At 35.5% G+C, this 21294-nt stretch overlaps 2 protein-coding genes and 1 pseudogene across 16 annotated transcripts in view; 1 reads left to right on the top strand and 2 right to left on the bottom strand.

The window, feature by feature from the left end:
- Nucleotides 1–21294, bottom strand: part of LOC105223170 (neurobeachin) — a 569805-nt gene that overhangs the window by 150435 nt on the left and 398076 nt on the right. The gene's annotated exons all lie outside the window — the stretch shown is intronic.
- On the top strand, nt 1175–3516 carry LOC125778323 (uncharacterized). Its single transcript, XM_049455310.1, has 2 exons — nt 1175–1412; nt 1473–3516. Exons 1-2 carry the CDS (start codon nt 1331–1333, stop codon nt 2561–2563), a joined length of 1173 nt encoding a protein of 390 aa, XP_049311267.1. The 5' UTR covers nt 1175–1330; the 3' UTR covers nt 2564–3516.
- LOC125778324 (uncharacterized) lies at nt 3034–4030 on the bottom strand (annotated as a pseudogene).

Below are 21294 nucleotides of genomic sequence, written 5' to 3'. Positions count from 1 at the left end.
ATACTCTTGCAACATGTTGCTACAGAGTATAATAATTTTGGTCACCTAAAGGTTGTATAAATCCCTAAAACTAAGCGACATATGTAGATATAAGGTTATACAGACAATATAGAATATAAAGGATTTCGAACTCCTGTGTGACTTTATACCGCATATATCGCCCAATATGTACATATGTGAGTGAGAATGAATAAAATCTGTTAAAAACTCGCCCTGGACCCCAAATAACCAACAAGCCTTTTGTACCTGAAGCCACTTCCTTGGCTTTACTCCTTTTCATCTGCAAGATTATAAAACAAAATTCGGTTATACCCGCACCTATTGCTGCCTTACTTCTTCTAACTACTTTTATCACGCTTATTTTTCGGCTATACATCATCAACTAGCGCTTAGCGGTGACACGCAGGCAACAACCAAGCGGTGTGTGTGTGTGTGGTGTAGCAAGGCGCTGTGTATGTGGCAAGTCGCCAAGGCGTGTGCGATGCCCGCACATTTGCTAGGTAGCGCTTTAGACGCTGCGTTTTCCATTTTGTAGCGCAACTTTTTTGCATTGCTTTTGCTACTTCACCGCTGCTGTTGAGTGGCTGCTGGCTGCCATGGCGTTGTTGCCCTGCTTCGTGGTGCGTCGCACTTTGCTGGCGTCCGTCTGACTGGCGTCGGCGGTGTTTTCAAGTGTGTATCCTTTCAGCGCTTTTACAACTATGAGTGCTGCGGCGCCCAGTCGCGTCGGCTGCTAAGAATTTTTTGGTTTTTGTTTTTGGTCTACCATTCTGCGAGCGCATAAACCTTTCAGGCTTCTTCACCGCGGTTTTATTTGCATGAAAATTCGTTACTTCACAACAGACACTATGTAAATGGGTTCACTTTATGGAATGGGGATATTATATTCATATTATATACGAGGGTAATAAAATGGCTATATGCTTTGATGAGGTGCTATATAACTATAATGTGATGTAGCATTTTAAAAGGGGATTTCGTTCCTCTATTGTAATTTGTGTAATAAAAAATCTTGTTTGTTAGAATTCAAACTATTTGGCTTGTCGTTAAGCTTAAAGGATCTTGATTTTATAAAGATGAAACGTAAATTATAATTTGCTTTCTGATTAAAGGTCTTTCTATCCTTTGTTATATAAGTATGTATATATAGATACATATATATAATATTTGAGAGATATTTAGGCAATTCACAAGCTTTGTTGTATGTCTTATGTCATATTTAATATTCTTAAAAAATACGACACTTGTGAGCACCCTTAACTGTTGTATGTCATATTTTGTCATATTTCTACACTTAATCAGCTGATAGTGAAAAATTAAGAAGACAGAAATGCCACAAGAAAGTCAGAAAAATAAAATTATAGCTTCTTTATGTGAAAATCATGCATTGGCTCTATTAGGAGTTGAATCAAGTGAGTATTTGCATACATTTCTTCATTAAATACAAATATTTATTTACTTTACTTTGCCAGGTGACGAAGAAGACGAAGCTATTGAAAGTTTTTTGATCAGCATGAGCTGTTTGCTGAACAACAGAAGAAGCGTTCATTTCGGCTTACCAAAATGTTCCAGTTGGCAGCGAAATGTGCTAAGGAATCTTGACGAAAGCAGATTCAATCAGATGCTTCGTGTTCGCCCGGAGGAATGCGAACGTATCTTAGAATTAATTAAAAATGACGCTGTTTTTAAGACAAGTTCAAGTGCTTCACAACTTCCAATCGAACTGCAACTCAAAATAGTGCTGTATCGGTTGGGATCTTCCGGCGATGGACAATCTGTTCGCAAAGTGGCTTCCTTATTTGGTGTGGGTGATGGAGGCACTATTAAAAATGTAACGCAACGAATTTTTAAAGCCATACTGCGATTAAAAAATGAGTTTTTATACTGGCCCAATGAAAGAGAAAGACTGGAAATTGTGTCCGCAACTGGGAAAGAAATGCCAGGGTGTGTGGGTTACATCGATGGTTCCGAAATAAAATTAGCTGAAGCACCAGTTATGCAGCATGAAATTTACTATTCGCGCAAACGTCAATATTCTGTAAAACTACAAGCGATTTGTGACTATAAATTGCGCATAAGACAGGTGACGATTGGTTTCCCAGGCAGTGTACATGACGCGAAAATATTTTCAAATTGTTCACTAGCAAAGCATCCGGAACGATTCTTGTCGACATCACAGTGGGTCGCGGGAGATAGTGCCTATCCACTGAAACCATATTTAATAACGCCCTTCCGACAAAACAGTGTTGAACATAGAAAAGAAGAAAGGGATTTATTCAACGCGTATTTTTCCAAATACCGTGTACGAATTGAGAATTGTTTTGGTCTTTTGAAAGAGAAATTCGGTAGTTTAAAGGAGCTTAAATTTAGAATGCTTTCAACGTCAAATAAGAAGGAATGCAATGACTGGATTATGGTGTGTTGTATTCTTCACAACATGTTAATCAGTTTCGATATAGATAATGAAAACAGCAATGAAGTTTTGATGCCTCAATTCCCTTTATCATCAGAAAATAATATGAGGAATTGTTTGCTTCGTTATATACAAAATCAAAATATTTAATACTTATACACATATGTATATGCATTTGTTCTTTAATCATACAAGTTAATAAAAATGCATGATTAATTTTGCTTAATTATAATCCAACTATATTTTTCATTTTGGTTCTTTTATTTTGGGTTAGGTACATTTACATCGTAGTCTTCAAAAGGCACTAACTGTTAATATCACAAAAAAACTTATAACATAAAAACTTCATTTAAAACATAAAAAAACACATAATAATAAAAATAAATTCATATCAAAAGTGAACTAAAAATGTAGTACATTGTAAAATTATTTATATTTGAGCCTAAGCTCTTCCATTGCCAACCTCTCCTGCATTTGTAATTTCATTTTTTCAATTTCTAGTTTGTCATTAATTTCTCTTTTTTTTAATTCTATTTCTTTTTCTTTTATTTCTAATTCTTTTTCTTTGATTAACATTTCCCTTTCCCTTGCTGCAACATCCATCTTAAGCTTTTGCTTTCTTATTTCTGCGATCTCGCCATGAACCTGCAAAATATCTGACAAGGCAGTTTTGGAATATATTCCTTTCTGCCTTCGAGTGCATACATTGTCGTTCAACGCAGGACTTTGTATTTCTTCAGCTTCAACTGAACTGCCCGCTTCAACCACACATTCTGCTCCCGATGGACTTGTAGAATCGCTTTCTAACACCAAACTGTCTTCCACTACTGCAGAACAATTTAATCTGCTGCCGAAAATATCATCCAGCTGTTCATAGAAAAAACACATTTTTCTTAAAGTATCTATAGAAAAAAATAATGGTCACAATTAAAAAAAAGAGATTTCCTTAAAAGAATTTACTTTTTATGGTGTCGCCTTCCATACTTCCTGCGCCTGTCGACCCTTCCCACTCCTTTGCTTTATTATAATTAGTGCGCATATTGCGTACTTTTGCGCGCACTGCTTTCCACTCTACCGTCAGCTGCGTGTCTTGGATGAAACGACCATAAAAACTTTGAGCCGTTGGTTTCTTAAAAAAAAAAACATATTTGAATTTTTTTATTTTTTTTTAATTAAAATGACAAACCTCGAAACTTCTATTTTCCATCAGGAACTCCACAAGCGCTTTCTCTTCTGCCGCATTCCACTTATGCACCGGGTTGAAACGGCGGCGTTTTGGTTTACACTGCAATAAAATCATTTGCAACCACATAAACATCAAAATATTTTCATATTTCATTTATATTCAATTTAATTTACCTGAATATCGTGGTTTCCTTCCATATTAAAACGAAATTTATTCAATTTTTTTATTTCAAACACTTACGAGTAAACGCCAATAATAAGAATGTAAACAAATACAGCTGATCGAATAGCGAACTCAAGAAACATACCACGCAGTGTTGTATCAGTCATATTTTAATTTTGCATGTGAAACAACAACAGTGTTGTTATGACAGTCATAAAAAAATATGACAATATGACGATATGACACCTTACGACACCTTGTGAATTGCCTAATTGATGAATAGATAGAAAAGCAATCCTACTCAATCGGAAATTTGTAAGTGTCCATTAAATTAAAAATAAATACTTCGTAGACAAACTCGATACATAAATAGTTTTTCAGGCATACAGTGCCAGCCATCGACATGAGCGGACACCTCTCAGAAAGTCGGGTTTAAAAAAAAAAAACGACTTTAGATGATGTTTTTAGGACTTCTATGGTTTTACTTCTGGAAGGTTTTTACAGCTGATTGGTTTTGTGGCTTATTAACGGCGAAAATTTTTAGAGACAAGTTGACTCTATCGAAAAAATAAATAGCTAAGATTGCTTGGGTGCCATTGTAAATGTGTGCACTTTTTAATCTCACTGTTCATCTCCATTTCTCTTTCTCTTTCTTGCTCTGTACCTCTGTACCTATCACTATTTCTCTTTCTAGCGCAGGCTTTCTCTCTACCCCCTTCGGTATATCCCTCTTCTTTAACTTTTAATTACGGTGAGGTTTCATTCATTTCCAGGATCACTGCAGCAGTAAGATTTTAAAATCTAAAATCTACGTCACCTTTAATGCGAGGGTCAGATCCATATAGACGTGTCTAATATTTTCAAATGCCCTAAATGTAAGCAATGTGCATCATTTTCAGCTCTAAGTATCATAACATTTTACTTAAGGCCGTAAGGTTCAGAGTTAAGGGCCTTACTCTCATTGCTATTCCATCAAGATAATTTTCATAAAGCCATTGTCTTCTGGCATAATTCTAGATTTTTAAAAGAGTGGTAGACAGTTATCAGGCTTAGTTTATTTAAATTTCATTTAAAAGGTTACATGCATTTACGGGTTTCAAAAAGTCGAATTTTTTTTTATTAAATTATTCGAAGAAACTCATGTAACCCTTTAAGTTATCAAGTTTCTACAGCAAATAGCCTTGCTTTTAACTAATTTATTGAAAAATATAAGATATTGATATTTTTTGCGGCATACCAATATCTAAATTCTCCTAAATGGGCTATTTTTTAATTTTATTGGAAAGTTACTTCACTACAAAATCACATACGCAACAAAAAATGATTTAAAAATTCTTTATTATTACTTTTTTTCTACTCCCCTTGGCTTCAACATAACCCTATTTGTATAAAGAACCGCAACAGCATTAATTCCAAATGACCAACCATAAGCTGGTGAATAATTTCAGATTTGCATCCATATTTGTTCATACATACACACATATATTAGTATATATCTACACATATAATATATGCCTGCCATTTATTTCCGCCAGTTTTGATTTGTTTCACCCTTCTTCGTCATCAGCAGCCTTATGCCTTACAACGCCTCAAACGAATTTTATGCTACTTATGTAGGTACTTCCCGAAAGCCTTGACTCTTTTATGCCCGCTTTTTGCTTTTTATCTGTTTCTCGCCGCTTTAAGGTACTCCATGCTATTCATAACACTACCATGAAAGCTTAAATTTAAATATGCTGCCGGTACAATTTGGGATTTTTCTACAATTTTCTGCTGTCACTTTTCGTAAAAGGCCTTGTCTTCTCTATTTATATGCAAGTCGTCTGAAGCGTTACTTGGCTGTTTGCTTGTAGTTGTGCGGACCAAGGGTCGCTACTTGTAGTTGTTTTTGTGCGTGCTTTAACGAATTAAATTAAAATTTGTTCAAGCAGACTAATGCGAAAATGTCAGTTGCGACCGACTAGCTGGAAAGGACAGCCGGGCGGTCTGGGTACAACACGCTTAGTATTATTGGATATTTAATCTGCTTTACGGCTATGATATGGGCAAGTGGCGCGGCTCTTTTCCGAAAATATATTATATTAATATGTGGGGATAGACGGTAGGGATGACTTATTTATATACATAGATGACAGTAAGGATTTAAAGTGAGTCTGAAAAGGTATGTGTCTTACCAGTTACAAATACTCTCTCTTTAAAATTATTTTTTTTAGGCTATGCAAAGATTGTATCAAAATCACGCACGTGTAATTTAAATAAACAAACATGAATTTATGACTAGAGGATGAACTAGTCATAAGTAGAGCTGGTAGTGAAAAGCGTATTGGCTGGAAGGCTTACGGTGATTCAGTTTTATCCGAATTTGATATGGTTCTTGAAAATCGTTAGGCAGGTGTTGAAGATATGGCTAAAGCTCGGCACAGGTATATACATATATAATGGAGAATTAATGACTATTTGTTGTAATCAGTTATAACACAAGAGAAAAATTACGTTCAAATACGATCAAAATAAGTAATGGGTGTGTGACTCAGCTAAATATAATTAGTCAAGTTGCAAAAATATTGTTCTACATATTTCCGATACAAATAACATACGTTTTTATTGAAATAACCTCAGACTCTCATTCATAATTTTTTACGATGAAGTTGATAGGCTCTATGGATGTCTAAAAGCTATTGTCGGAGACGAATAGCTTCACAAAAAATCTCTTTTTTGATAGCCGTAGATTGCAGTTGACCCAAATAGCAATCACCTTAACATATACACTGACTAGGGACAATTTTCATCGAAGAAATGTTGTAAGAGGAACAAATAAAATTTTTAAATATAATAAATATTTTAGCGGTGAACATGAAGTTAGTACATATAAATATAGAATTTTCTTCAGGGTGGCTTCGATGTAGCTAATTTTAAATCAAAAACTCTTGAATTTTACTCAAAAATTACAGACTCGCTTTTGCCTTTCTTACTTCGTCTTTTATCAATTAAAGTCAGTGAATTGCGTGTAGAGAAATAAACTTAAATGTGTACGAGTACTTATATAAATAATTTATCAACTAATTCTTTTGTGCGTATTATATCGATAAGTTCGAATGTCTGTGGTTTCTTCGACTCAATCAATAGCCACGCAAAGCTCTGCCAAATGTCTTTTGTAATTTGTCGCATCAGATTAAAGTCAGTCAGTCTGCCTTATCGTACCCTCACTGTCTGGCTGCCTTATCAGTATTGTTGGCATTGTAATTATTTTTGTTTGATGCACTTTCAATTCACTTTGTGTGATTTCGTTTATTTGTTCTCGATAAATAAATGTGTTTACTTAATTTTTTCTTTACTCCTCTTTACGTCTCAAGCTTTCTTATAGTCTGCGCCTTTATTCTTCTACATATACGACTTTATTTGTTTTATGATATGGTCTGCACAGTTCAATGAGCACACTTGGCTGGTTGACGTCAGCTGGCTACCGACGTTTTGCCGCGAAGGAATTGCGGTTTATCGAAATTTAAGATAAGCTTGTGTATCGATTGACAGGAGGGAAGATTAAAACAGACCAGTTGTTTAATGAGAATCGTACGCTAAATGTTAATATAAATTATCATTATATAATTCAGGTGGCAACTTCTTAAATTAATATTTTTTAAACAAACTTTTTTCAAACACATTAGGCATTGAACTTTTAGAAATATATAACTCTGTTAGGTATGGTAACGCCATTTCTTATATGTATTTCAATTCGTCTGGCAACTTCATAAATTAATATTTGTTAAACAGTAATTTCACATTCTTTTACATTTTACCAATATGCGAGAATTTATTTTTATTAAGTGTGGCAACACATGATTCATACTTTTCCGTGCAGGTGGCAACTTTAAAAATTATTATTTTCGAAACAATCTTCTTTCAAGCACATAAAGCTTTTATTGAACTTTTAGAGATATATGTACATATAACTATGTGAAGTATGGTAATACCATTTCATATAATTGAAATCATCTGGCAACTTTATAAATTCATATTTTTTAAACACAGACTTTTAATATTATTTTTGATTTTACCAGTTGCGAGTTACATTATTTTTTAAGTATGGCAACACATGAATTTTACTTTTGCATGTAGGTGGCAACTTTAAAAATAAATATTTTTGAAAAATAAAAATTAATATTTCAATCATATAAAGCTTTCGCTGAAGTTTTAGAGAAATATAACTATATTAAGTGTGGCAACGCCATTGCACTTATTTCAAATCAGGTGGCAACGTCATAAAATAACTTTATTTTAATAATAAATATGCATGTTGTATAGTGAAACCGGTTTTTTATTTAAAAAAATTATATTGTTTTATAGAGTGGCAACACTCTTGAAATTATTATTTAACTCGACATTAAAAAGTTAACGTTTAAATTCAATTTAGGTAATAAGATGGCAACTTTAAAATTATTTATTAAAAAAAACAATAATTAAGGTGGCAACCTCATCAAGTATATTTTTTTCGTTAATACGCTTTCCTAATCTAAAGTTTTAAATATATATATTTTTAAATAAAAATATATGGCAATACTCTCTAATTTTTGTTTGTCTTAAAAGCTTTTAAGAAAATCAGCATTTAAGCAAAAACAGCAATTAAATATGCGCTCGCTGTCTTCAATTCTTGGCAGTTATAGTAAACGCTATCACTTGCAGAAATAAAGAAAGTTTGATTAGAAAATTGCAATTAAAACTTTCGGAACTGAAAAACTATACTAAAACGCGTGTACGGCCAAGTACTTTTTATTTTCGCCCAAAAAGTTTGATCATAATTTTCTGCTCAGTATAATTGTTTAGCTGTCCTTGAAGGAAACTTTGCTTCCAAGTTTATGACTGCTGTGAGAGATTAATTTCTTTTGCATATCAATGGAAAGTCGAATTAATATTCTGCGCTGTTTTTGTTTTAGTTTAGCTTTTAAGATCGCGATTTTATTAAAATTTCCCCCGAGTTTATTTTGCAGGCAAACTTTTGCGCAAAATAAGTTTTTAGGACAGATTGCTGGACTACTTGTTTTGAGGAAAACAAAATTTGTCAGTAATTAGAAATAAAAAATAAGATTATGGAAATTAATTTATAATCTCTAATGTGCAAGTTGGAGTTTTTCGTCGAATTGAGCCTAAGCTGTGACATCTGTCCTTGTTTGGTGTTTTTATGTGCTTGTTGTTCTTCCAAAGTAAATATTTACGGTTTGTTAGGCTATTGTGAATTTATGAGAGTGTTATGCTCCTTTTATAGTGTGAAGGCTTTAAGGTTATCCGTAAAATGGTCGTAGAATGTCTCAGCTGACTAACGAAATTCGGCAGACTACCTTCTCTCGCACACTCTTAGCCGTAGAAAGCAAAAGCTTAGCTTATGCCAAATCAAAAATGTGTACATCCAATTAATTCGACTAACAGTTGCCATTAAACGCCATAAAAACCATTTTTGAGAGGGGCTCGATGATTTTTTAAGCTCGAAAAACGCCATAGTTCCTTCCTTGGTTCACAAAAATCGCGTTTTTCCGACAGCCACTTAAATCGACATATAATTTAATTTTTAAATACTCCAAAGCATTGTTATCTGACACCAGAATCTTTAGTGAAACCCCAAAATCAGTCAATACCCAACATTCCACTTTGCTACATTTGGAATCAAGAATTTCTTCATCAAAATTGGTCTTGGAATCAAGTCTCCTAAACAAGTTTTTTTCTCATTCATAGTTATGGTGGGTGATCCTGCGCAAAAATTTATTGACTCAATCAAATAAGGAACTCTTCCTGGATGTTTATTAGATACTACTGTTTCTTAGGTCAACGATTTCATATTTGAAGTTTCTTATTTTAAAGCTTCCGCTAGATAGCGCGCTGTTGAAATTTGTGTCAGTTTAAAGATTTAGCATAAAAATATAAACAAATTATTTTTAAACACTGGCTTTGACAGTAACCGATAGACAAGTTATCGATTGACCTTCTATGCACCCCAATAAGTGATACTTTTGTTTCAAAGAAAATAAAAAGAAGTTAAATAAAAAATATAATCGTTACTCAAAGGCCAAAATTTAATTCAACGCAGCGCGGTCAAGCGTTGTAGCGGGCAATAAACGCACAAAAAGTGCGAAAATGCCGTTGTTTGTAAAAAATGAAGAAAATAAAAGAAGAAAGGATGACACTTAACGGACTCCGGGCTGCTAAGCAGACACAATCAAACAGCTTTCGATGGCATTGACGGTTGGTGGTGAAAAATGCTACGCTTGTGCTTCAAGCAAAAGCATATCCTTCGGCTAAAGTGCTAACAAATACTCCTGTACGCTTCTTTCTCCCCGGGTTGCTAAATTCCCTTCACTTTATATATAAAATATGCATTCAGTCAACGTTTGTCAACCACTTAAAAGTTACGAAAGTGGAAAGACTCCCTAATGACAAGAGTAAATAATTACGAAATAACAAATAAGGCGAGAAAATTTTAGAAAAGTGTTTGCCATACAACAAAATAAAAATAAAAATAAAAATAAAAGTCATAATAAAGCGACTGTATTCATTTGCGCGTATTTACGCAAGTGCACGAAGCTAAGTGGGAAAATTAATAAACGCAGAGCAAAAGCAAAGAAAACAACAAGAGTCAATTGAAAGTAGCGAACTTGAAAAAGTTTTGTGTTAAATTGTGCATGAGACGTTTTTTAAGTTGTTAGCTGTAAAGTTTGATTGTCGCATAGCAACATTTGTACAAACGCACAAATATATGTACACATTAATTTTTTTCATATTTCTATGCAAAATATTTATTGAAATTAGTTTGAAATGTTTACTTTTCTGCAAATATTTGAGAAATAAACACTTTTATTGGAAGAACAAGATTTTAGAGATTTTGAATAGGAGAAGGGAGGTGGGCGAATCGAATAATCAACTGGCATAATTAGTTCAGTAATAAAATCGCAAGCGCTTATTTTACGTTTATGAACCATTGACCTAGGCATGTTTGTATCTCGATATACACCAAGGTAGATAATTTTTGAAAACAGAAAAAACACGATGTAAGGGTGATTTTTTAAGAGCTTGATAACTTTTTTAAAAAAAAAAACGCATAAAATTTGCAAAATCTCATCGGTTCTTTATTTGAAACGTTAGATTGGTTCATGACATTTACTTTTTGAAGATAATTTCATTTAAATGTTGACCGCGGCTGCGTCTTAGGTGGTCCATTCGGAAAGTCCAATTTTGGGCAACTTTTTCGAGCATTTCGGCCGGAATAGCCCGAATTTCTTCGGAAATGTTGTCTTCCAAAGCTGGAATAGTTGCTGGCTTATTTCTGTAGACTTTAGACTTGACGTAGCCCCACAAAAAATAGTCTAAAGGCGTTAAATCGCATGATCTTGGTGGCCAACTTACGGGTCCATTTCTTGAGATGAATTGTTGTCCGAAGTTTTCCTCAAAATGGCCATAGAATCGCGAGCTGTGTGGCATGTAGCGCCATCTTGTTGAAACCACATGTCAACCAAGTTCAGTTCTTCCATTTTTGGCAACAAAAAGTTTGTTAGCATCGAACGATAGCGATCGCCATTCACCGTAACGTTGCGTCCAACAGCATCTTTGAAAAAATACGGTCCAATGATTCCACCAGCGTACAAACCACACCAAACAGTGCATTTTTCGGGATGCATGGGCAGTTCTTGAACGGCTTCTGGTTGCTCTTCACCCCAAATGCGGCAATTTTGCTTATTTACGTAGCCATTCAACCAGAAATGAGCCTCATCGCTGAACAAAATTTGTCGATAAACACATTTCGAACCGAACACTGATTTTGGTAATAAAATTCAATGATTTGCAAGCGTTGCTCGTTAGTAAGTCTATTCATGATGAAATGTCAAAGCATACTGAGCATCTTTCTCTTTGACACCATGTCTGAAATCCCACGTGATCTGTCAAATACTAATGCATGAAAATCCTAACCTCAAAAAAATCACCCGTTAGTGTAAAATTTCTTAGAAACGTTGTTGAAAAGACCTGAAATTTTGACTTCAGAATATTTTATTCAAAACAAGGGTTTATTCTTGATTCTTGGTCAAAATAAGATTTCCTACTTAACACCTTTAATAAAAATACAATAAGTTTGGGGCATAAGAAGGTAATCTTACACAAAACTTAATGAATGATTTTTTATTAAGATAAAAATAAAAAAAAACGATGTTATTTGAGTTTTTCACATAAATTCTGAAATTATGTGAAGAAGTTGTAAATACAAAAGTTGTTAGGGAAAAGGTTACATTTTTATTTTGTCAATAGATGCCGTTGCGATTGGCTTACCCTTGAAAAAGTCGATGAAATTATGGAACAGATTGACCAGGACCGTCACATAAGCAACCACGATATCGCACAGGAACTTAACATTCATCATCAAATGGTTTTGAACCATATAAAAAAGGCTGGCTACAAAAAGAAACTCGATGTTTGGGTACCATATGAATTGTCTGTGAAAAATTTAATGGACCGAATTAACATCTGCGATTCTTTGCTGAAACGAAATGAAATCGAACCATTTCTGAAGCGAATGGTAACAGGAGACGAAAAGTGGATCAAATACAACAATAATGTGCGAAAAAGATCATGGTCCAAGCGTGGTGAAGCTCAACAAATGGTCGCAAAGCCAGGATTGACGCCTCGAAAGGTTATGCTGAGTGTTTGGTGGGATTGGAAAGGAATCATCCACTATAAGCTGCTCCAGCCTGGTCGAACGATTGATTCTACGAGTACATTTTACTGTCAATAACTGATAAAATTGAAGAAAATAATCGAAAAAAACGGCCAGATTAACAAAAAGGGCTCCGCCTTCGATGTGGGCAACACTAGAGCAAACAAATTTTTGATGACTCGGCCATATAGCCCTTACCGTGCACCATTGGACTACCATTTGTTTCGGTCAATGCAGAACTCTCTTAATCACTTTCAGTGATTAAAATTTTTACATAAAAAACGTATTATTTTGAAATTTGTACTTTTATAGAGAGTTCCAAACTCAAAAATATATTTTTACTGATAAATTTATATAGTTACACTACGAATGCTGTTTACTTGTTTTCTTCACTCTGTGCTCTCTTACCTTGAATTTGCCTCTTAATATTATATAAGCGCCTGTTTTATAACTTCATCCTTAGCTTTCATGCTGTAAACATTATGCCGGCTAACGACTATGACTATTTTGGCAAAATTTTATAAATTGCAACAACAATAACAAACAAATAAATGTCTATATCACTAAGAAACACATACTCCACAAGGAAAATGATCTCCTTGTGACAAATTCAAATAAAAGCTATTGCATATGCTACATATGAGTTGCCATTTGCAAATATTCCTGTATGTATTTGTCGTTGTAGTCGATAAAATCAATATACACAGCAATCGCTGCAAGTGAACCTCACTTCAACCAAAGCAAACACAAGCGGAGGACATTAAGCGCAATCATGAATACACAGTAATGAAGTAATATCCTTGCAAATGCACGTTTGTGGTCGAGACATGAATGGACCGAGGGAGCCATATACAAACACACACATGCATACTTATTTACAAAAGTATGTTTATACACTGTGTATGTACATAGCTTAAGGTTTAGATGGCAAACAAAGGCAAATATTGCAAAATGCATGGCGAAGCACTTAGCCATACTAAAATGCATGTGTATGTGTGTGTGTCTAGGTAAGAACATACACTTACAAAGATGTATGTGGCATGAGTATAGTAATAAATTCATTTTTACATACTCAAAGCGCATAAAAATCGGACCGCCCACTAAGCGGTCAGGCAGCCAACACAGGTTTGAGGCAGCCAAATTGAATTGACGTAAATCAAAGCTGAGCGACACGGTCAAAGAACGTGCGACGAAGCAAATAACAACAAGAAAAAAGTCGCTTTCGGCTACACAGAAGCTTTAATACCCTACACAGGTTCAAGTTTGCTTAGAATAACTTGATTTTGTTCAGTCAGTTTGTATGGCAGCTATATGCTATAGTGGTCCGATCTGAACAATTTCTGCTGAGATTGCACCATAGCTTTAGAACATAATCCATGATAAGTTTGTTGAAGTTAGCTTTTCATATAAAAAAGTTTTCCGTACAAGCATTGGATTTCGATCGTTCGGTTTGTATGGTAGCTATATGCTGTAGTGATCCGATATCGGCGGTTCCAATAGATGAGCAGCAGTTTGAGGAAAAAAGAAATTTCTTATCGATATTTCAAAAACTGTGGGATTAGTAGGCGTTTATACTATATATTATATAGGGCCTTCAATGCTTCCTTCTGACTGCTAAAAACTTCTTGTCACACTTAATATACACTGTTCAGGGTATAACAAGTATCTACACATATACTTTATGTAATCATAGACATATAACAAAGAAGCGGACCAGCCAGACGGGCGGCTCGAGATAATTTATGTGCCTTGCATGAGGTTGAAACACACACGGGTAGCAAGCATGTAAGTGTGTATGTTTGTGAAAATCTGGAACTCATATTTACATAGCGTCAACGATATTTGAATTACCGTTAGGACGTCGCTGGCAATAAATAGACAGCAAAATACTGGTATTTCGAAATATGATTAACTGCTACCAGACACATAGCGGTAAAAACATGCAATAAACGCGGCAAGAGACCAGACGCCATGTAAAGGGCGTAGGCAAATTTGAGCGTCTGACATAGTACGTGCAGGCGCCTAGAAGTAGACAGTAATAAATGTAAAACGTAGATGAATATTAAGTGCTGCGCTGATACAGGGGAGCGCGCAGGAAAAGGTTGGGCGTGATAAACAAGCAGATATTTTGGACAGCGCGAGTTCAATATGCTTTCAAAGAGCAAGTGATTGAGGGTGGGTTGGATGAATTTACGATACTATTGAACATATGTATGTGACTGATATTGAGCTTACTTATCGGTAGTGTTTACAATGTAAGGATTTATAACGTCATTTTAGTGCACTTTTTCCAAAAGCAAGCTTTTTCAGTTTTTTTTATTCAAAAGAGAAATGATTCAGAATATTCCTGAAGTCATTTCGAGGAAAGGTGCCGAGCTCAAAATATTTGGCCGGGTAAAAATCCAGGTCCGTTCCGGTTACCCCGACTGTCGTAGGACGGTTCAGATTTAGACATACCGCTTGAGATCATCGCGATTAAGTACGTGAACAGTTAGTCACAACTAGCATATTTAGAACTATGTTTGGTTATTCGGAACTCTTTCAATTTGCAGGCTACGTCTTAGATATTTGATCTGAGCACAAAAGTTGATGACTAAAGCTCAAAAAACTGTTGGAATTTCTTTCAATTTCTAACATATATCAAATTTGTGGGAAAAAAGTTCTATATCTGGTCCAAGTCGAATATTAGAGAATCGTAATAGACTTATATATATTTTTTTCAGCGAGAGCGAAGCATTGGGTCGAGCAATCTTCCAATTTTTCGATATAATTGCTGCTATTTGATTTGTGCTTTACTTTGAAATATGCTTCAGCCGCGAACGTTTCTTTCTAGTGACCATTTTCTTAAGGCCAGAGCATAGAAAAAATATTTTTTCAGGCGCCAGATCCGGCAAGTACTTTGGATGCATAAGTAATTCAAGGGAACGCGGCAATCAGTTTTACCAATGTTGAGGTCGCACCAACTTAGACCAGAGCTTTTAAAACCCCGAATTTTTAATGAAATATATCCTGAACGATATACTTTTATATCTTTAGAGCATGGGCTGTGTAGACCAAAAAGAGCCTATTTTCATCTTAAAAGTAGAATTTTTTGCATTTTTTCGTCACAAAATGGGTACTATTGGAAGGTCTACTGGTTTCTTACTCTTCTATGAACATACTTATACATGTTTCTCATATGGACTCCACCACAGTTGTAGTTTGACACAAAACCCGAGCAACACTCACCAAAACATTTGTGGCTTGCAATATTCCCCTCTTTACCGGCACACAAACCACAAAACATCTACTTAACATAAAGTCCTCAAACAACTACTCATTCCTTTCTTCCCTTACCATTTTATACCAAAGATACACATATTTTACACAAAGGCCAAGTCTGCCACCCGCCAGCGTATTTTATTAGTTTGCTAACCCAGCTAAATATCGATAAACGTTCGGTTCAGCCGCCTGTTTCGGTTCAATGGTGGCCTAGACGTAAGCCTAGGACTGCCTGCTGGCTGCACAGCCATCACATAAATTCAACGAAAATGCTATGATTTGTGTTTATTGCACACTACGCATTGCTCATTGTTGTTTTTGGCTAGCGAAATGTTGCCGTTAATGCGTAATATGTAAGTGATGTTGCGGACTATACTTTTTTTGCATTAATCGGTTTGCTATTGTTGGTGTTGCTAGTTGGTTTTCTTTGGGCCGCAGCGCATAAATTAGAGACTTTGCAGTCAGCGAACGCTTTGTTTATGTAAACACAATTTATTTAAGTGAAAACATAATCACCGATCTGCAAACAACTGATTTATGCGCGCGCTTAATCACTTTATTATTGAATTTTCAAGCGATAGCATGAAGCTGAAGGGAGTCTTAATGGAATTTTATATGAAAGCGATGAGAAAATTAATAAATTATATATTTACACTACGAACAGGGTATATATTGTCACGATGCTATCACCGTAAGTAACGTCGATCGATGAGCCATGTCTGTGTGTCTATATATACACGAATTAGCTGCCATACAAACTGCACGATCATAATTAAGGTCTTGTATGGAAGAATTTTTTATTTGGAAAGTGATCCGCACGAAATTTGGCACAGACTATTTTTAGAAGCATCGCTACAAAATCTGAGGAAACATTTGAGATCGGTTCACTATATCATATAGCTGCCATACAACTTAAATGAACGAAATCAAGGGCTTGTATGGAAAACTTTTTTATTTATAACGGGAATCCACACGAAATTTGGCACAGACCATTTTTAGAACCATCGCTACAAAATCTGAGGAAATTTTTGAGATCGGTTCACTATATCATATAGCTGCCATACAAACTAAATGATCAAAATCAACTTTTTGTATGGGAAACTTTTTTATTTATAACGGGATCCACACGAAATTTGGCACAGATTATTCTTCAGAACAGCGCTACAAAATCTGTAAAAAATCTTTCAGATTGAACTATTATAGCATATAGCTGCCATACAAACTAACGATCAAAATCAAATTCTTGTTTGGCAACTTATTTATATGTAAAGGATATTCTAACTTTGATGCAACCGAAATTAACGGTTTTTCTTGTTTTCGTTACAGTAAAATATTGAGTATCATCTATTCCTTTTTTTTACTTTTAGCCTTGTTTTCCTCTATCTTTAAATATTTTCTCGCCTTACGACCGGCATGGCATAACCTCTTTAATTGCTCATTATCATGGTCAAGTATCAACATTATTTGCTATATGCACACACCACATAAACCACTTGACCGAGATCTAAGGATAAACAAGCACTTGCCAACCCCAGATACAACACTTGAGTGCATAAAAGGCTCATTAAGCACAGAAATTGAGCAGCTGACACCGAAAGGTATACGAACGAAAGTCATCACTCATGGCATAACATAAATGACATGCAAAACAAGCATTGAAATGTGAGCAGCTAAAAATGACAGTCATTAAACCGGAGGGTGTGCGCACACAAAGCAATATAAGCATGTGTAAGTGTTTGTCTGTATTGCAGATTAGCAAATATTACTCATACGACGTGTAGCACCAGCAACGCTAAGCATGTGGTTAACTGCCGTTCATGCAGAAGCGCATGTTTGCTTGTTTACAAAAGTGTTGCAACACACACAAACATAACTACAAACAAGTATGCCAGCTGCTGTAAATAAGCAAGCAAGCAGCCGCATTCGACTTGCCGGCTGCCGAATATAAAGGATGAATGTGGTGGCTGGGCGTTGCCAAAAAAATGATTGACGATATGATTAGATGGTAACCTAAGATATTAATAATAACGCAAGTAAACAGGAAAATAGTAACAAAAGCGAATAGTGTCTTGTTGTTGTGTGTCAATAGCAGCAGCGACCGAAACTTTTGAGTTGATATATGAGCTAAGAAAATGGCAAGCAATAAAGCAATAGCAAGTTATGTGTATGATACATTGGCAGCCGAGTGTGTTATATGTAAACGTGCCTGTAGTTTTCGAAAAATGTGCAGTTTATAACAGCTTAAGGGAGCTAGTTCATACTTCATTCACTGGCGGCTCGATTTTGCAGCTATAAGTGCGCTCTTATGGAGCATAAGCTGCTAGATGTTCCTAAAAATGTGCTGTATGGACATATAAAGTGTCAATTTACACAACAAACTAGAATGAAGTGTATTTATTTTAGTGTATTTGTGCTGAAAATCACTATTTTACTTCTAAAAATAAAATAGTTTCATGATAAATGACCCGGTCTTGCTTGTGTTGATGCCGCAAGTAACTTGCCTTGCATTTCTTCTGAAGAGTTAAGTTTTCATAGTAATAAATAATGTTTTTCTGCATTGAGATTTAGGAAAAACTTATGTATACAAGTATATAGGATTGTATATATAGCTCTGTATATAATATTCGATGACATTTAAAGTTATGAAGTTAAACTGAGTATCAGTAATATGATTAAATATAATAATCTCAAAATGTCTTTCTTTCTTAAGTTCAATGTTGATTTCATACCATCGCCAGGTCTTTCCGCTCGTTTGAACTTTATGGATCGCTTTTAAGAAAAAATATATAATTTATCATTTTTTACACACAAGTAGTATTTTTGCTGCAATTTAAACTCAGTCCGGATAATATTTGATCTTCACTTTATACAACTTTCATAAATACTTATTTTGTTGAGTTGTTCAGAGCGAAAGAGAGTTGCTACTTCAAAGGCTTTTTGGTCAAACACGAGATGAGAGTCTTCGCTAAGCGAACGCATTAACCAAATTTGGCTCCCTGTAACATATTCTGAAAAAACCGCTTCATGAAAACTTCGAGGACTTAGTGTTCTGTTATAAGTATGTTGGTATAATAGTAGAGTTTGGATGTGAAATATTGCCATTGTTGTCCTAACAAGCAAACTCCATCTCTTCAGCCATTGTATGCTCGCAAAATTCAATTAAAAATGCTGTTTCCATCTTCGAGCTAATCCCGTGCTGCTTTTCTAACTTCAAAGCATAGTTAAGGCATTATAAAATAGCTGCATCAAAGAGTCTCTAATCATATTTAAAGTAAAAGTTGGCGCTAAGCCCGCAAAGGCGCTAAGATACCCTCATTAAATGCGTTTAGCAGCAACTAAACTTACTTGCAACATAGTTCAGATACAGCGCCAACGGACAGCCATGCAACCAGATAACCAAGCAGCAATCAAGCGATGTTGCAAGGTGCGATTGCGTAACTAACTTTTTAACAAGTGCAAGGTAAGTAGCTGCAAAAAGTATTACGCAAGTTTGCTGGCGAAAGATTCAGTGTGAAAAATAGCAACAACAAAAAAATAGTGTAAGCGCTGTTATTGTTTCAAAGCGGCAGTAGTCTTACCTTGACGACAGCAAGTGGCAAGTGGTGAGGTGGCCAATATAGTTACGCTTCGAACGTTCATACGCCCAAAGGCAGCTAAGCCAAACGGTGTAGCGCAAAGAATTGATGCGAAGAATCAAGTTGCAGAGTTGTGCAAAAGTGCTTCAGGTAAACGGCATAAGTATGCAACTTATGGCAATGATATTAGGCAAGTGTGCGCCAAGTTGCAAGAAGAGGCTCAATTTATTGTGATATGCTGTTGTTAGTGTTGTTGTTTTTATTGTGATAGTCGAATATACACAAGTTAAGCTTTCGAACAGACACATATACATGGAAAGTTTCAACGCCTGAGCTAACGGTCCGCATGTCCTTGCACCTCATTTGGCTTGAGCGCTTCATTTGGCAGTCGCTCAGTGGAGTTGCGTGTTGCCACACCGTCAGCATGTGGCACCTTTCTAAGTCACTTATTTTTTTGGCATCTCTTCTTCCATAGAAACACACACAGCGGCACGAAATGAAACTTGCCTCACAGCGAAACTCTCATTTGAGTGTGTTGCAAGTTTATAAACGAATTTGAGTGAAACTTTTGTTGTGCTGTCACGAACTCAGACACGTGTCGCATCAACGCTTGTGCTTTGGACATTCACTCGCATACGTAAAGCAGCACACATACAGGCACACTGACACAAATGTGGCGCCACAAACTTAGTTGAATCTGCCACATGTGTAGAAACGCACGTAAGCAGCACGGAAAACAAATGGCGAGATAATAATGGAATTATAAACTGTTATCGATATTAACCGTTAAGTGCTTGAAGGAGAAAATGTTCGATATAAAGTTGAAGATAGACTTTTCGAAGTTGTTAGTATAATATTAGAAATGCAATTAACTCGCATTTAGCAGGCAGTTTAACTCATGAAAAATGTTAAAAACATTAATTTTTTTTGGTGTGGCAACGCCATACAGTTGGCCACTTAATGCTTTGCATTTCGCTGAAATTTATGGCCCTTAACTGCCCTTTTATTACCCTTTCGAGGCAAATAAATTATTCAATGCAATGATAAAATGCTGAGTTGTGGTGAAACGCAGGGTTGTATTTTCGTATAATTTATTATGAACGCAATAATAAGCGCAGAGCGCCGGATGAACGGAGATTGTGTTAACATACAAAAGTTTTTTGGCTTTTATATACAAAGGATACAAGAGAATTAACAACTATGAAGGCAGGATGGATAAATTTACTGTAGAGGAGAAGAGAGATAAGCTTTCATAAATCCGAAACAAAATAAAGTACGACAAATCTCTGTTGTTTTATATTCTGAACCAGCTCGAAACTAATCCGAACAAATCAAGCTATATCCTCCTATGCTTGTACTTCAATAGTGACTTTCAGATGAGTATATGTTTGATAGTTAAGGAAAATACTACCTCAATCTATAATGACGGGTCCAAAATGAACTGCGGAGTAAGGGCGCAGGTATACTAATATGATCACGACTATTTCGATCTGTCTACCAAACTCAGCCCGCATTTTCCAAGCGGAAGTACTACGTTTGGAGAATCCCTGTGAAGTTGTACCAAATAACTACGGGAGGATACAAAAGCTACCATTTACACAGACAGCCATGCGGCCATGCTTTGTTGTCAACAAAGATACTTTCCAGCTTAGTAAATAAATGAAGAAAAGCTTTAAGCTTATTGTCAGGTCAAATCAATTTGTGCATAGCTTGGGTTCCCGGTCATAGAAACATTTTCGACAACGATGAGATGAGAAGAAATGAGACGAGTTGGTTAAGTCAAAAGCCTTTCTAGATGTATTCGAGGCGGACATAGTACCGTGACTGCTAGAAATGATCAGGAGGCAACTCAATACACTATTCGAAGAAATATTTCAAAATATATGGAAATCTGCAACCAAATGCAGGATACCAAAATAAACATGATCAAATCGTGGCAAGAAAAAACTAAGGGCTTATTACATAAATCCAGGAAAAGTACATACATACATATATACAGACTCACAGC

Source organism: Bactrocera dorsalis, chromosome 4 (genome assembly GCF_023373825.1).
Source record: "Bactrocera dorsalis isolate Fly_Bdor chromosome 4, ASM2337382v1, whole genome shotgun sequence".
Lineage (NCBI taxonomy): Eukaryota > Metazoa > Arthropoda > Insecta > Diptera > Tephritidae > Bactrocera > Bactrocera dorsalis.
The sequence above is the reverse complement of the archived record's forward strand: the minus strand, read 5'-3'. Positions and strand labels throughout refer to the sequence as shown.